Source organism: Thalassophryne amazonica, chromosome 1 (genome assembly GCF_902500255.1).
Source record: "Thalassophryne amazonica chromosome 1, fThaAma1.1, whole genome shotgun sequence".
NCBI classification, from domain to species: Eukaryota; Metazoa; Chordata; class Actinopteri; order Batrachoidiformes; family Batrachoididae; genus Thalassophryne; species Thalassophryne amazonica.
The window spans coordinates 9,093,748-9,111,903 of NC_047103.1; the positions used below are offsets into that span (position 1 = coordinate 9,093,748).

Sequence of the window (18,156 nt, forward strand, 5' to 3'; positions counted from 1 at the left end):
AGAGCAGACATGTTGGAGAGGCAGAGAAAGGGAAGCAGCCTGTTTTTGATGAGATAAATCTTTGTGCACTGAGACAATCTGTTGAGTGTGAAAGCGGGAAGAGAGAGAAAAACAGAGCCAAAGAAACCTTTGCCCACTTCTACACACACACACACACACACACACACACACACACACACACACACACACACACACACACACACACACACACACACACACACACACACACGATCACTGTGGAGTTCAGAAAATATCCACTGGGTTTCCTTCATTAAGTCAACCGAACGTCACAGAGAGGCAGCAAAAGTGGGATGAACGTGTTGCCATAGTGACATAAATAATAAACTACTTTATCTTTTAAAGAACTATCCCTGTTCTCAATCTGTCAACTGTGTGTTTCAGAGCCAGATAAGGTTTATTTTATAAACTATCTGGAGCACCTAAAATCTTTTTTATCTGTGAAAAAGTACGACACTAACTCCAAACGTTTTAACATTCCAATTTAAAAATCTACATCAAAAGTTCTAAAATAAGAACCAGCAACAACTTTATGAATTAATCTGTTATTTTATGTGTTTTTTTTCACCCAACACTGTGTGAAAGGCTGCAAGAAATGAACAAGAAATGACTGAAATGATACACTGGTACAGAAAATACAAAAATTAACTTTGACTACTGAATGTTATTTATTCATTTTACTACTGACTAAGTTATGGGCCTTTTGATAAACTCTTGAATTTTTAACTTAATAATTCAGCCTTTAAAAAAATTAAATGCCCTCACTTGTTTTGCACCCAAATGTAGTGAATTTATTGTGACATAAAACAGAACACAGCAGGACAGAAGACATCAAAGTTTGCTATTTTTCCTTGATTGTCTGTTCGTCCAATTTGCCAGTAACTAAAGAAAAAGAGCCTAAATGTATGAAATTCATAATTATAAAGAATTTCCCCAAAAAAAAGTATCCTTTAAAAAGTTTCTATTTAATGTTTTTAGTGCTGTAGCTAAATTATTTTATTCATTCAACCTAAAATATGAGAACACACAAATCCAAACCACACAGATCTTAAAATGAAATAAAACAGAGGAAAGCAACAAACTTTATACTTAAACATTTACTCTATTATGAAGAAAAGATGATTATTTTCTGTTCATAATTACGGCATAGATTAAAAATAAAGCTGTCTGTCTGAACATTCTAAAACCCAAAAATATTCACTTAATAATTACACTGAAATTGAAAAAAACCCCAAAATCTCCCAGATTGTCTTTCATCCTTGCAAACAAAATAAATAAATAAATAAACAGATAATAAAAAAAATAGCTCAAGATTAGTTTTCTGTACAACTCATTAACTGATGACAATTTCAGCAATGAAATAAAAACAACAACAAAGAAAATATGAAACCAACCTGGTGCAGTGAAATTACAGATCTCACAACGTGAAAATCTCCAAAGATCCATGTAAACATTCCCAAAGAGCGGACGAGGGAGTCACCACTCTCCTCCCGTGAAGGTAAAACACGATTAAAAACAAAAAGTGTGACGTTTAAGTGGAGTTCCCACCTTCCAAAACAACGAGTCATGTTTAGCTGAAAGAGGTTTGCCTGAAGGGTGAGAGCGAAAGGGAGAGCGTACGTGTCTGAGGAAGAGGAGACGACGAGGGGCCGGCGAAGGGAAAAGCAGAGAGGGGGATGGGAGGAAGAGAGAGAGTGTGTATGTGTGTGTGGGGGGTGGAGGGAAGAGTGAGGAATGTAAAAGGGGATCACTCATGAGCGTGAGAGAGCGAGCATCAGTGTGTGTGTGTGTGGACTCACCGCGGGGTGGTCTTGGGTGAAGCTCTTATGGAGAAGCTCTGAGTGCCGCCGTCTCCCCCCTCCTGATCTGCAGACGCACGGAGGAAAAATCAATTGCACATCGAATGCAAACTCCGCGTCTTTGTATCAAACACACAAGCCGCCGTTCAAGCGTGCATTCCTCTCTCCTGGCCTCCTCCTCCTCCTCCTCCTCCCCCCTCTGGGCCTCCAGCCAGACACTTCTTTTCATTTTCCCCACTGAGGGTAATGAATCACACATGCATGTACACCAAAACGCACACTTTTGCATTTACGCACAAACTCCCCTCTAGTTAAGGACAGTCAATCCCAGCTTTTACCCCGGCCGGGTTGCCACTCCAGTCCTCCTTTTCTTCCGTAACCCTTTACGTCCTGGCGCCTCCCGGCAGCCACTCAAAAGCAAAGAGGATTCGCTGCCAAAGCAAACAGGGGACACAAACACAACTAACATGTTTGTTCCCACGTGACCCACGGCTGCTTACACACACACACACACACACACACACACACACACACACACACACACACACACACACACACACACACACACACACACACACACACACACACACACACACACACACACACACAGTTTTAAACCAGCATCCAAAGGATCGGGTCCGAGCTTTTCCTCTTTCTGAACTCGGACATCCGGCTGTCACACGTGCTGCACTGTCATGACAACGCACAAGAGCAGACTAATATTGTAGAGTTTTAAGGAACATTGTCAGCTAATTTCTCAGTTGCAGATTAAAACTTTTGCCTACACGTCAGTGTTTTATGAAGTGTGACGCTGCAACGTGAAGGGATTAAAAAGCATGACCGTGGAGCGCCCATCTGAGCCGAGCCGAGTGAGGTCTGTTTAAACTCATGTAACGGTGACAGTCGGAGCAGAAGCCAAACCTGAGACACAAGGTTCAGTCAGCCACTAAATAAAAAGAAACACCTCGAGTAAAAGTGGACGCTGTCACAGCTGTAAGAAGACCGCAGCAATGCTGCAACATTATCACGTGCCAAACACTCTGCTGGATTTAAATGAGCGCACTGTGTGCAAAGTTATGAAAAAGGAAAACTAAACAGTAGCACTAAACTGCTTCCGGGCCCTGTAGCCCATTTGGCCGCCGCTCATCTCCGGTTTCTGCCGTGTGCAACAGATTAGAGTCTATGACTCCTTCTGGACGGGACGCTGGTCCATCACAGGTTCCTCCACAGTAAAACTCACCACCCACTCCCAGCTGGGAGGACTGACGAAAACACAGACTCAGAAATGGCTTTAAATGATCCTCCTCAGGTAGGAGAGCTGAGCACCGTTAAAGGGTTTTAACCTAAGACACGTTACTGCTAACGTTTCTTAATCTGAATAACTAACGGTTAAAAATAAATAAAGTACACACTGATTTTTACCCGAGGTCATCAAAATGTGGCCATCGCGTACTGGAAAGGCTTCACGTTTGTCTGTCTGTTTTTAATTTATTTTTGTTTATATAGCGCCAAATCACAACAAAGTTGCCTCAAGGTGCTTCACACAAGTAAGGTCTAACCTTACCACCCCAAGAGCAGGCACACAGGTGACACTGGTAAGGACTTCCTGTACTTCTAATTTTAAACGCCATTTCCGTTCTACACCTCTAGCCTTATGCTTGAGGTCACACAAGTAAGCACTGACCCAAGGTGACTGTGTTTTGGGGGGGCATGGTTTTAACAAAGGTGGCGCAATCATGTCGAGTGTAGTTTTGAGCACCGAGTTTAAGCTATCCACAAGACTGTCTAATGATTGGGCAAGTGACGTTAAGCTATCAGGCAGTCTAGCTTCAAGTTCAGTTGTAGTTGAGGAGTTGATGCATCTCCACAGTGATAAATAAGGTTGTTGTTCCACTAAACCAGGGCTATTCAACTATATTTTTCCGGGGGCCAAATTTGTCAGAATACTATGATCTGTGGGCCGGACATTCTCGTGACCTGTACTATTGGATGTACAATTCAGACAAACGCTACTGCATTTCTTTTTCCCTTTTTATTTAACAGATCAAAAGTATATACTAATGAAGTCACTGCATGTGGCTGTCATTAAGATCACATGCGAAAATGTCTATTTTTTTATAATATATACCATTTTTTTTATATATATACACCATTCAAATGATGCATGATATCACTTAAAAAGCACATTTCTGAGACAAATTTCTCATCCAGCATTTTTGTCAGAAATGTTTCAGCCTTCTTGTGCTTGCAATCACATAGAAAGGTGATAATTTCCTCCCTCAGTTCACAGACCACCTGACGTGTAAAAGTAGGTCAGAGTGCTCAGCTGACATATCAGCAGGTCATCTGCGAAACAACCTGTGCTGAAGACTGGATGTTGCTCTGATAAAGTTCACTGCAGCAATCACAGAGTCCATGGTACTTTTCAACTCACCACTAAGCTGAGAGCAGAGGACACTCTGGTGAACGAGACAGTGGACAGACTGTAGTTTGGGTGCAACAGCAGACAGTCGTGCAAACAGTCCTTTGACCCTTCCTGCCATCGAGGGAGCTCCATCTGTAACCAGCAGGTTAATATGCTCCAGGTCCAGTCCGTCGTCTTCATAAAAAAAAGCAATAATCTTTTGGAAAATTATTTCCCCTGTTGTTTGTCCTTCCAGTGGAATTAGGCCCAACAGATCCTCCTTGAAACAGTCACCGTTGAAAAACCGCACATACAAAGTTGTGCTGTATTGGAGCTGTCAGTTGACTCGTGCACAGCCAGCGACATGAATTCAACTTTCTTTTTTTCAACTGAGTTAGAAGTCTCGAAAACGTCTGTGGCTAAAACATCCACTTGTCTTGCAGCTGTTGTATCTGACAGAGAGATTGACTTGATTGAAGACATTACCTGCTGTTTTAGCTTGTCGTCCGCTACCAGCTCGTTGACGGCAGCTAATATGCATTCTTTCACTGTTTCGGAGTCAGTGAACGGCATTTTCTTTTTAGCAAAAACCTGCAATACGCAGGGATGCTGCTGTTGTCTTCTGTTGCAGAGCGCAACTACGGGAGAAGATTGCAGTGCTTCGCTTATAGTTCATATTAAGTCCTTTTATTTATATCTGATGAGCATCAGAACCTGGTGGATATTCATTGTCAAAACAGGAGTGAGTCGTAATGAAGTGCCTCCGCACGTTATATTCCTTATTCACCGAGCAACAGTCAGAACACAGCAGGTACATAGGATTGCCTTCGGCATTTTCTACGTGCACATATTTACCAGGCCAGTCATTATTAAATCTTCTATTTTCATTGTCAACTTTACATCTGTTCTCCTTTGAATGCGCCCTGTTGTCATCATCTTCTTCGTTCGAGTTTACTGGCGGTTTGCAAACCAATACAGTAAATTACCGCCACCAACTGTTCAAGTACCCGCAATGCCTTCACGTGAGGTGGGGCTGTTTGGAAACAGTGCTGACGTGCCGTAAAGGATTCAACATGTTGCAAAGCACCACAAAGTGTCATAAAATGCCGAAAATTGGCGAATGCGCTTTGATCATGTATTTATTAATATTTATGGGTAAATGTGCCGTGAGCAAGTCCAAACTTATTAAAGGGCCGGTTCTGGCCCGCGGGCCGCCAGTTGAATAACCCTGCACTAAACACTGCAACAAAACTGTAAAGCTAATAAGTGAGTGATCAGAGACCACAGACGCAAGAGGCATGATGTCAATATTTGTGACAGCAATACCACATGCAACAACCAAATCCAGGGTATTTCTAATGTACGTTGAGTCCTGAATGCAGTGCTGGAATCCTAACGCATCCACAATTTCCATAAATGATTTGCAGAGGCTTATTTATCAAAAGGCTTATTTATATGAATGTTGAAGTCACCAAAAATCAGAATGTTATCTGCACTAGTTGACAAGTTAGACACAAACGCATCAAACTCATCTAAGAATTCAGAGTATGGACCAGGAGGCCTATATACAGTGACAAACCCAATACGGATGATTTTTATTCTTCTGATCTTGGCAATACGTAGCAACGTGGGCAGAGCGGAGAATCAGATGCTCAAATGAGTTATATTTGTGACCCCCAACAGCTAATAAGCTAAACCTAGATTTATAAATAAGAGCAACACCCCCTCATCTGTCTATCTGTGCTCAGCATAAGTCCAGTCCTGTTACTGCCAGGGTCTTCAAATTCACAGGGAACATTCTTGGGACACAGATCTTGGACAAGTTTAAAGATGGCTAACCTTCACTTATTTTAAGAGGTCAAAAGGTCACATTCTGTTTCCTATTTTTATGCTATGAATCATGCAAATCTGCCTTTTTTGGGTGAGGTGTGGGTGACAGCCAATCAGGGTAGACAGGCACAGCGACATCACTGGCTGGTCTCTCTCTGGCTGCTAATTCAACATGGTGGAATCCGCTCCCAAACTGTTGCGTCTTTGTGTAAATCAAACAGGTTTCTCATATATTATGTAAAAGCTGGCAAGAAATAAACACTTCAAAAACTGAAAACGCTGTTTTTGTAATCTAATAACACCTCTGGAGTGATTTACAAGACATCGCGTGGATGTCACCGTGCATGCCCATAACACGTGGTCAATGGTAACTTCCGGTATTTTCAAAAGCTCACGTATGTGCACATGCACGCCCTCCTGCAGACGTCATAAAAAGGTACATGTTCATACGGCCGAGGGTATTTTAGCATTGTCTTATATTTTTTTATTGTATTATGTTTTAGCAGAAGCACTGAAGAAAACTGATCTGGATGTTGGCATTTTGTTTCATTACTGATTGTACTCTGAATGCCGAGGAGGAGGCGGTCAGCATGAGCACAGTTGGAACGCCCACCTCTCCATGTATTTCAATAAAATATCAGATTTCATCACACAACTTCCCCATTTAGTGGCAGATCTGTTCCTCCTTGTTCTCAACTCTCTTACTACAAACTCTCAAACTGACATCAGTCATGTGATCATGACCAGGGCACACCGATGACATCAACACAGGTAAGACATGGAAAACTTTTTTTTACAATGAGATGGCGTGACGAAATTTATTTAATTTAGAGTTGGCATTTAACCAACTTTTATTAAAAAGGATGGTGGAATTAAAAAATAAATTAATTATGTTTATTTTGTAAAATGTTTTGGCACTTTGAAATATTTTCCAAGGCTCATTTGGACACTCAGCAGCAAAATATGGTTCCACTCAAACGATAACGCGACACAAAACATACGTACAATCAACATCCAGAAGCTTAAAAAGTCAACAAGTATTTAGTATTGTGTCTCCAGCACCGACACCACGGAAAAAGGCCCAAAGTATATTTGTGAAAATAGTGGACTCAAAACTATAAAACTTGAGAGAAACTCCTCCGAGAGGTGAAGGGAGAATTTATTTATTTTTTCGGGGTCTTCCTGGAGGTACGTTCTCTGATAACAGGCCTCTTGGTTTGCATACTGGCTTTAATTGGCTGTCTGAACCCGCCTGGTCTCTGTCACACAGACTCAAACACTTCTCATTTAGTGTGGGTGTGCACTCTGTGAGAACCCTGTGAGGGGACCCGAACCCAAATAAAGAGTGACCAGCTTAAACCAAAGTGTAAAACTAAACAAGTCTGAAGACCTTTAGCAAAGCGAGGACCCAAACGACGTCAGTGGAACGGCTGAACTGTGCGAACGGTCCTCACACACACACACACACACACACACACACACACACACACACACACACACACACACACACAGTTGTCATTCAGGCTGATTACCGAGTTGACCTGCGGGTCAGAGTGGATCTGGCTCTGGTGACTGCTGACCGCCAGCAGGAACTACCTACCTTCCTCCTCCTCCTCCCCAACTGTCTCAGCCTCCTCAACTGTTTTTCCTCCGTCTGTTGCCAGATGTCTTATATCAGGAAGTGGCTACTCTGATTACTAAAGTTGCTCTTATCACCCTCCACATCTCTTCTGCTCAGGATACACATTAAAACTTTCGATAAATTCTTCTTGTAGACCTCTTTGTTTTCAACTTTTTCTTTTCACATTTAAATCTCATTTTCTGTGTGTGTGTGTGTGTGTATTATATGTGCAGCCTGTGTGTGAGAGGAGGAGCAACCAGGGTTTGTAACTTGAGTTCAAGAGGAGGAGGAGCTTGAGAATGTCACGAGTGGTGACCCTCGACCTCTCTGTGAGACCAAGGGGGCGTGACCTCTCCATTATCTCTGTCTCTTTCTCTGTCACACACAAGCATACTTTCATCGTGTGCACACACACAGACACATGCACGCATGCTTTAGTACCTGCAGGCGAGGTCTCAGACTGGGCGATGAGCGCTGCCATGGCGGAATTTGGGTTGAGACGATTCCCAAACATGTGGGAAGGAGCCAGGTTAAAGACGGAGCCCGGCAGGCCGCTCATCTGTAGACAGAGAAAGGAGACATTTTTATGTATGTGAGCGAAGAACGCTGCCACAAAAACAAACATATGAATCATTCATTAACCCAATGTGAAAAGAAAACGGGAGATACGAGTTTTCTTTTATTTGCACAAGAAAACACAGCAGAGCTTCAACTTTGAAAAAGACGTTAAGTCGTCGTGTTTCAACAAGTAAAAGACGATTAAGCACAAAATGTTTTTCCGAGCCATTAAAATTTTTGACATTTCACTTCAGAGCAGTCTCACTGTCAAACAGTTTTCCCACATTTTCTTTAATTTTCCTCCAAAATATATAAATAAAATATATCACATGATACCATTAAAACAATATTTTGTAAAGTTGTGGCACTGTACAGAGGTTCATCAACTGGGCCTAAAAACATGAATTTGGTAACAATTTGATTAAACTGGAAAAAATGAAAAATATTATTATTATTGTTGTTATTGTGAAATGAAATATTTTTAAAACTCCCATTTTCATCAAATTTCTATTTGTGGTGTATTTAATAGTTATGCATTTCACAAAATAATCAAAAATAATTTTAAATATTTTTTTAAAAATTGACAATACTTCAATCTGTGTATGTTTGATATAGTTCTTTTAAAAAAATATCTATATATTTTATTAAACAAAATGACAAACACGAATGAACAAAATCCAAACCAAAAACCAAAGGAAAACCAAAACAAACACACACACAAAATGACCGATTGGGGGGAAAAAAAAAGTACCACAACCTCCTGCGACTGTGTGAGTGGCAGAAAGGCACCGACATTTTTCATTTTATTTATTTTAATTGGGAAAAATACTAAAAGAATTCTAAAAAAAAGACTCAGCACTGGACCACAACAGCAATGTTAAATACATGAAAATGAGTATATCTGCATTAGAATTTAATAATAATAATAACAATGAATAAAAACCACATTAATACAATCTTAAACATTTTATAATAAATTAAAAGAGCGCTACTCAAAAACATCTTATTCCCAGATTACAAAATATATGCACCTTTTTAATCCTGAAAATTACCAAAATATTTACAATTTGGAGCAAATTTTTTGAAAGCCAATAAAGTCAATCAGAGAATGTATAAACTGAATCACCTGTAATTCTGTGACTGTCGCTAACGGCACGTTTTTTGATAATGTCTGTGTGCGATTACAAAAACAAATGCACTGCAAAATAAGCAATGTACGCACTTGTGCACGTACAGACTCTGCGCTGATGTGCAGCCTTGAAATATTAAGTTAATAATTTGGTATGAATGCATATTCATGAATCACCCACCAGGTGCCAGCATCCAGCAGGCGGCAGCACAGCACGTGATCCATTTCTTTCATGCAGACTCCAGAAGAATGTTTAAAACGCTGTCGTTTCAAAGGTTTTGGAAGGTATCCCAGTGTTTCACACTCTGTTGTATATTTTGTCCTGCATTTTGCGACATAGTGGGCATTGTGTTTTCTAGCTCAAGTTGTTAGCTCCCATGACAGCAAGTGACAGGTGTATCTTTGGGATAACACATAGGCAAATAAAAGGAGCTTTTTACGTTGATGTGGCACATCAAAGTTCACCAGATTGTGTCCACGTTGTTGACATTATATACCCTTTTAATTTGAAGGCATACAGGATGAAAGTGTTTATTGCTTTCGAGTTAGTGTCACATTAGCTGGGTGTGACAGCCCAACACACCCACCCATTTACATTTTCCTATCCAAGCCCCATTATCAATCCCAGCCAACCAGAGGACCTTGAGCATTTTTTACCTTTCACCTTTTCCGAGGATTGACTTTTTTCATGACACACAAAGAAGCCCCCTGGTGTCTACCAAAAATAATCAGTATTTTTATTCACAAGATATAAATTTTTTAAAATATAAATTTTGTAAACCAACATATTGCACTTTTGTACATTTCTCATTGATTCTTTTGGCTAAAAGCACCCACTCACTCTGTGAGTCAGTGAATCCTACATGCATAAAGACAAAAACACAAACCTGACGGCACTTTATCATCTTTTTTTTTTAATTTTACATATAAATCAACAGTGTAAAATGAAGCTACGGCTCATTATTCTGTGTCACACGGAGCTGAGCACGCCTAGGCATGTCAACGGTGCGCTGACAAGCTGACAAAGTGTTTCTGATGCTTCCAGTTTAATCCAATTAAGGCATTTCCCAAATAAGGGCAGTGAAGTGCAGGCCGGCAAGTGCAGGGCAGCGAGCCGGTAGGTCTGTGTGATGATGACAAAATGGCTGATTCCATCCGAAAGAAGAAGAGTAAAATCCAAAAGCAACAACTGAAGACTTTCAGGTGAAGCTGCAAAACAGACATGACTCAAACTGCAGAGAGACGACAGTCAAAGCTCCAGACGGAGTGCAGAGAGATGGACTTATGAGATTATGACAAGAATTTTGCTAATGCAGTGTATTTTAAACTTAAAAAAAAAAATACAGAATGTGGATGGAGCGAGTTTGTGCAGTGTGGGAAGTTCACACATGAATCATCAGCTGCAGGTGAAAACTTTTAATATTCATAAGGGTGGCCTGCAGCTATGTGCTAACACTGCCTGCTGTTTTTTTTTTTAGTATGAGATGTGCACACGTTTCTGCGTGCACAAACACACTCCAGCTGATACATTTAATCACAAATCCCGACTGAGCCGACTGGGACAGATTTGGATTTGTTAGCCTCGGACCCCTCACAGACGGATTACAGAGTCGACTGTGCAGGTCCGGACTCTGCCCCAACGCAACTCTGTCCCAGTTAGTCTTTTTTTTTTAAAAAACAGGAGAAAAAAAAATTAACATGAAATAAAATAAAAATAAACAAGCATAAAATACAACTATTTAAAACTCACAACAGCTTTAAAAGGTTGATCAGGTGACCAGAGTGACCGTCCCATCAAATAAACTATTTTAACAATTAGCAAAAAATCATAAAAAAAAACAAAACAATGTAATTTAAAATTTCCAAATATTGTATATTGTTTGACATTTATAGCTGAAATTATTTTACTAATGACTGGTCAATAAATGCCAACACCATCCTAAAGGACTCATCCCACCCTGAACACTCTTTTGAGCTGCTGCCATCAGGCAGATGGTACAGGACCATTAAAGCAAGAACAAATAGACTGAAAAACTGCTGTTAGAGCTTTGAGCGCCACTGGAACCAAACAGCCAGGTCACATACCACACTTTAAATGAGTGCAATATTTGTTTATGTGCAATATCCACAGTTTTATAAATACTTTTCTCTCTTTTTAAATGTGTAATCTTTTTTTTTTTTGCTACTATGTACTTACAATTTTTTTTTATTTTGAGCTGTCGACATACTTCTTTCATTCAGTTACATTTTATGTTTATTTTATTTTCTTCCCAGACCTTTTAAGTCTGTGTGGTTTATATTTGCACTGTTAAAGACTGCACCTTACCTTTCATTGTATTTGTTAAAATGACAATAAAGAATCTGTACTGAAAATTAATCTGTTAATTGTTGATGTATGAAGTTAAAATAGTCATTATTTTATTAACATATCTTGTTTATTAACAGAAGGAGATCTGAACTATAGACCTTTGATCAAACATTAGACCCTGAGCTCTAGAAACCCTCACAGGTATGGTTCAAAAACTCCTATATTTTATACATAAACTAATTCATTATTATTATAGACAGATTTATTACCTCCCCCAAAGATTTTTTTTTTTTACCAACTATTTAAAAAAAATAAAGTCTGACTTTTTTTTCCCAATGCTAGTTTAGCTTTTAGTGCAATAATCTAATTATTTACAATATGCAAATATTTTAAACATGGTAGCAGCGGTGGGGGTGGGGGGGATTTTTTTTTAAAGAAAAATACAAAGTTATACAATGATAATGCTGCAGATGTTTGCAAACACCACATGCAACATAATTATGCAATATTAATGTCTAGCAGCTTTTTTAGTACATGTAATTCTACAAAGTATTTCCCTCAGCAATTTTACTTACTTTTAAGATGATTTATATTCAGAATTTAAAATTATGTAACAAACAACAAAACAATGAAATAATGCAAACCTATTCTTTGCTACAATAAAGAACACACACACACACACACACAGATCTAAAGGTGCATGGACACCGTTTCAAAAGGTTTAGAGAACTAAATGAACTGTTTGTGAAAATGATTCATTGTCTCAAACAGATCAAAATGCCACAATGTTGATATCTAGTTTTATAGATTAGCAGAATATGAGATTAAATTTTACATTCTGATTTGAATCCACAGAGGATATTTTTTTAAATCCATTTATATTGTGATGGTTCCATTTACACTCCTATTTAAGGATGTCCACTTCTAATTTCAAACAGTGTTTTTTTTTTTTTTTTTTTTTTTTATCAAAAACAGTTGAAAGAATTTATTCTAATCTGAATAGAAACCAATAAATGTGAGGTAAAAAAAATTCACAAGGTTCCCGCACCCCAAACATCCCTGCATGTATGATTCTGGGTCTCTAATGAGGGCTGTTCTAATTAATTAATAATAGAAAGAATAGTTAGTTGTAACGCTACATAACCCCCCCACCCACCCACCCCCCAAAAAAAGGATAAACAGAGGTGGGAAAATGTAGAAAATACCCAGTGGAAGAAAAAAAAAAAAAAAACCTGCATCTAATTACGTGTTAAATTTAGAGAAGGCTCCGTCTCCTCCCCCCGGTTGAAATGAATTCAGCTTTCTTTCAGGACCAACCTCCTCCTCCTCTTTTACTCCTCCTCCTGCGTAATCCTGCCCCCCTCTCATCCACATTCATTTTTCATTTACATTCATTTTTCATTCAGAGTCGCCCCCTCACACTCCCTCTCTGTGTGTCCCGGGCTGATAGCCAATAACAGTAGGCAGAGAGTCTGCGAGTGCACCCAAAATAGAAAATGGTCTCCGTCACTCGCACTCTCTCAGAGGGAAGCCTGTTGTTTCTGGCAGCTTTCTACGGTTGCATAATTTCTACAGATTTGATTCCAAGCGTGTATCCCAGAAGCCCAGAGGCGCACGTTGCACATTACAAACCGACACTGATGTTTGAAACAATAAAGGGGACAACAGGAAAGAGGTTTTTTCTCTTCCTCTCTCTCTCTCTGTCTTCCTCTGCTGCTCACTTTGAGTTCTTGTTGTCCAAACGCCGCTCCACATTCAGCAAACAGGCGCAAGCTTCCCGGGGGCCTCTCGCCCTCTGCAACATGTGCTGAGGAGAGACCGTAAACCCCCCACCAGAGTGGGCCCGGCCCCTCCCTCCTCTATCTATACCCACTGTGGCGCTTGTCAGATGTCATTACATCACAGGACAACAGAGGGAGAGGTAGAACCGGACAGGGACAGAGAGCACCGAGGTCGAGGGTGAGAGAAAGTGGACGAGGGCGGACAGAGACAGAGCGGGGTCTTTAGGGCGCCTCTGAACACACGGACACTGGGGTCAGTGAGTGAAGACCATTTTCTTCTTCTTTTTAGGAGTGAACATCAGAGGGGTGCGATCTGAGAAAAAAAAAAAACCTCTAAGTGCATTTGTTTTTTTTTTTTTTGTTTTTAATGTGGCCAAATATATTTAAAAAAAATAGTTTATTTTTTGCTGCACCTGTATTTTTTTTATTTTATTTTCCCCATTATAGACTCCCTCAGACTTTGATAAAAAAACATTTTTTTCCTCTAGCAGGATAAAAAAGTGAAATGTCTAAGAATTCATCACACTTCATTTTTAATCAATTTTGTCTTTTTAACATGAAATAAATTGTTTCCGCCTTGTATGCAGAACTGCCTGAAAAACAACCTCACACACACCAAAATTTTGACTGTATTTTTATGCATGCTTTTGTTTATTGTAAATAAAATGTGTCATCGTGTAAAATTTGATTTGTGTTTTTAATCTAAGTAGGTGCTGTAACTTTAGAATTTTTAAATTCATTTATTTCATTTATTATTTTTATAAATTGTACAGCACTGCATTATCCTTAAAAACACTTAATGTTATTAATCTCCTTTTTTTTATGTCAAACTGTAAAGGACCCTGTAACTGTTGTTTGAACACATCCTACATGAATAAACATCGTTTGGTTTCTCTGTGTCACAATTTGTAATAAGTTTTAGATTTTCTAGCTTATTTTATTTTCTGCACATCAACTCAAAATTTAAATAGTTTTTTCTCTCAAGTGGGACAAAATGTACCTCATAGAACTTCACAGAAACTGGTTCATCCATTTTTATGCAATCCTACTTAAAACAAAATGCAGTAAAAATATATATATATATATATATATATATATATATATATATATATATATATATATATATATATATATATATCTCCTTGGCTGAGAGAATTATTTTGTATCAATCAGTAATTCCCAAATCTTCCAATTAATTTTAGTTCAACAGTTTTTATTTCCTCTGTATAAAAACTGGATTCCAGACCTACTCTGACTTGATGTATGCTGACAAAGCTTTTATTCATCAATTAAAAAAAAAAAAAAAAAAAAAAAAAAAAAAGACAATATGTCTGAGATCATAACTGTGTTTATTTGTAACAATTGCAAAGATTTTTTTCCTAAAATATAACATCCTTAGAAGTAGATCTGTGGCAATATTATATATACGTATATATACGTATATATACATATATATATATATATATACATATATATATACGTATATATATATATACATATATATATAAAAACCTATCCATACTGTAAAAGTGTTGGCGCTCAGTGAAGTAAGCCGTCACTGACGGTCTGGATAATCACGGACCATAGGTGGGAAAAAGGGAGCATGTTTGTGTTGTGAAAAAGCCTGGACGGGCGCACACTGTATGCTGAGAAAACACCATTTACACAAGGTCACGATGCCGGCGTTTCACACATAATTAACGTGCAGTGGATTAATAACAGTGCCGAGAGACTGGGTGCGAAAGATTAGTGTGTTTGGGTTTATTTGTGTTCCCACAGATTATCAGATCAAAGACATGTCGAGTAACTACGCGTGCGTTCAAAGAACCCGTACGCTGCAGCGGGGATGTCAGAGCAAAGAGTTGGAAGTTTGTTCATCTGCACTTACGTGCGTTGAGGCTGTGCTGGTTAGCGGTGCCGTGGTAGTGAAGGGAGAGGGAGGGGCAAGAGACGGTGTGGCCTGGTGCTGCTGCCCAGACTCTGCGGATCCGACTCCTGTGCACGATGACGACACATCGGTGGTGGAGAAAACACCTGTGGAGAACAAACCAACATCGCCAGATGTATCTTCAGTCACTGTTACCACGATATAAATACGTCATAGTCACAGACTCAATCGATTTTTATCTATGGCGTGTTACAAAGTATTGATTTATTCATGTAAGTTGACATCCTGACATTGTTTCGTGTGACCAAAAGTTCGAAATACAAAGATGAACTTCACAGTGACACAAAATAGAGAAAACGAATGAAAATGATTTCGGGGGCATCCCTTTTCTGATAATTTTGCCCCCGCGACCCGCCTCCGGATAAAGCGGAAGAAAATGGATGGATGGATGGATTAACATACATCCTTTTTAAACAAATCAATAGATTTTTCTTAGTTACAAAATAAAAAAAATGTAAACACACACAACTGCTTAGCTGGCTCTAGCCCCCTGTGACCCTTGATTGGTAAGCAGTTGAAGATGAGTAATATATATATATATATATATATATATATATATATATATATGTGTGTGTGTGTGTGTGTGTGTGTGTGTGTGTGTGTGTGTGTGTGTGTGTGTGTGTGTGTGTGTGTGTGTGTGTGTGTGTGTGTGCGTTCTCTCCAGAGAAAGAACCCATGAAGCTCTGCACTGGTCACAATTCAGAAGTTTGTGAATTCTTAATTTGAACAATTTCACACAATTTTTTGCATTTCCACCAATGCTGTTTGGTTACTTTGGGAGAGGTGGTGATGGACCGGCTGTCTGCCATGCAGACATTCATGGTGTGGTGGATGAGGCCAAACACGGCACCAGCACACACTCCCAGGCGTGAGCTGATGCACAAATCTCGGTGAAATTCAAGCCATATGTGTTCCACAACAATCACATGAAATCTGGTGCAGATCCAGTAAAATATCCATTTAAATGGGAGGCTATATCATTAACAACAATAAGATGCTATTACACTACTCAATCTCAAAGCAAATGTGAGTATTTTTCACCCGTGACAAAGCTATGGACCCTCCGAGTGCTTTTCTAGTTGTACATTTGACATTTACCGAGCAACTGGCCAACATGAAGTGCAGTCCAGGACCAAAATATCCCCATTTGAATATGAATTCAGTTGCACATTTAATTAATTTTCAGTTGATTTAATACTGCAGATCAGTAAGAAAAATAATCACTCTTAAATAATGCAATCTCACGCACCCCCACCCCAACCAGAAAAAGAAAATTATAATTATAATTCTGCAGACAATCCACAGCATTTCAACTTCTGCAGCACCGTTCATATAGAAAAATGCAATTTAAAGCTCACTGCATCAAGATAAAGGTCAAAAGTACACAGTCGAGATGCAAAAATAAATATATTAGTTCAAATCTACACATTACACTTACAGCATAGTCATATTGACAAATTAGCCAGTGTGTTCTGATGCTGTAGCTCCATAATGTGAATAAACTGCTTCTGATAGTCTTTGTGCTTGCAGCACTTTTTGCACATCTGTCCGTCCTCGGAATCAAACCGCTCCTACGTTTCTCTTCCTAAAGTTTTTTCAACATTTCTAAGTAATTTTAGGTTGTCTCAAGTCCAATCACAGCAATAATAAAAATTTTCTCTCCATTATTTCATGTCTTCTTGCTTTTCCCAATAAAATTAATAAATGTTAATGACCTGAAGTGTGTGTGTGTGTGCGTGCGTGTGAGGGGGGCTTCATGTCTACAGAAATTGAGGGAAAATCTCAAAAAGTATTAGTTTGACTTATAAAGAATGTAATACTCAAGTTTAAAACGCGATTAAAAAGCATTTTAATGCGTGTTTGGGTATGTAAATTTGAACTTATTTCATTCCATAACTTGTCTGTAAATTTAGGAAATGAAAATAATCAGCAATCATTTGGCTGACAATGTAAACTGTTGCAGTAATTTACCAAACATGCAAAATTTTGAGCCATCTGAGCAACAGGGGGAAATTGCTGATATTCTTGATCTGTTGTTATTTTATTGTAGAAGTTTAATGTAATTTGCTGTTTTTTTCTGTCCTGTAGTTTAATGCTTTGTACTCTAAGTCATACTGAGTACACTTGCTGAACAATAACATCTGGTCTAAAAACTAAACTCTTTCCATTTTGGACTGTTTGGACAGAATTAATCAAAAGATTTCACTTTTGATAACCTGTAATAGACTTTTTTTTTTTAATAAGAACTGTCCAACCTTTATAGAATACCAAGATAAATTCATCAGAAAGAAAAAAGAGGGACTAATCTCAGAACCTGTTCCTCTATATTAACACTACAACTCATGTTTTATGGATGTTTTATCTCGAGTCAATTTCAAGAAAGCTTTTTTCCCAGCCAGTTAAACCAAAAGAGCTGTAAACTATTCCACAGATGACTTTTACTTTATAGCTGACACCCAATTATTAAATAATATATTTTGTTGCTCAACTATCAAGCAAATTATCTTTGCTGATGTACCTCATGTTAAACTCTATGCGCTGTAGCCATCTTAAATTGAAAAAATACAAAAACGTGCATTAAAACTAAAGCTAATGAGTGAAGAAAGTGGAAATGTATAAATATTCTGCGTACAGTCTGGTGCTTTAAAAATTTGCTGAATAGGAGAAAAATGTGATGACAAATGAATTATATTTAGTAATATTTCTCTTTTTTATTACTAAAATGTTTCTCATTTCTCTACATGAGATGATGTCTTTCCT

The 18,156-nt window shown here is 38.7% G+C and overlaps 1 protein-coding gene across 5 annotated transcripts in view; it reads right to left on the bottom strand.

The window, feature by feature from the left end:
- The window catches only part of mllt10 (MLLT10 histone lysine methyltransferase DOT1L cofactor), a 162,898-nt gene that overhangs the window by 19,133 nt on the left and 125,609 nt on the right, over positions 1–18,156 (bottom strand). For all 5 annotated transcript variants that reach the window (XM_034161004.1, XM_034160803.1, XM_034160865.1 and 2 more), the window contains 3 exons: positions 15,337–15,482; positions 8,114–8,231; positions 1,818–1,884 (listed from right to left, as the gene is read on the bottom strand). In XM_034161004.1, coding sequence (XP_034016895.1) covers positions 1,818–1,884; positions 8,114–8,231; positions 15,337–15,482 — 331 coding nt within the window. The remainder of the gene's footprint in view (positions 1–1,817; positions 1,885–8,113; positions 8,232–15,336; positions 15,483–18,156) is intronic.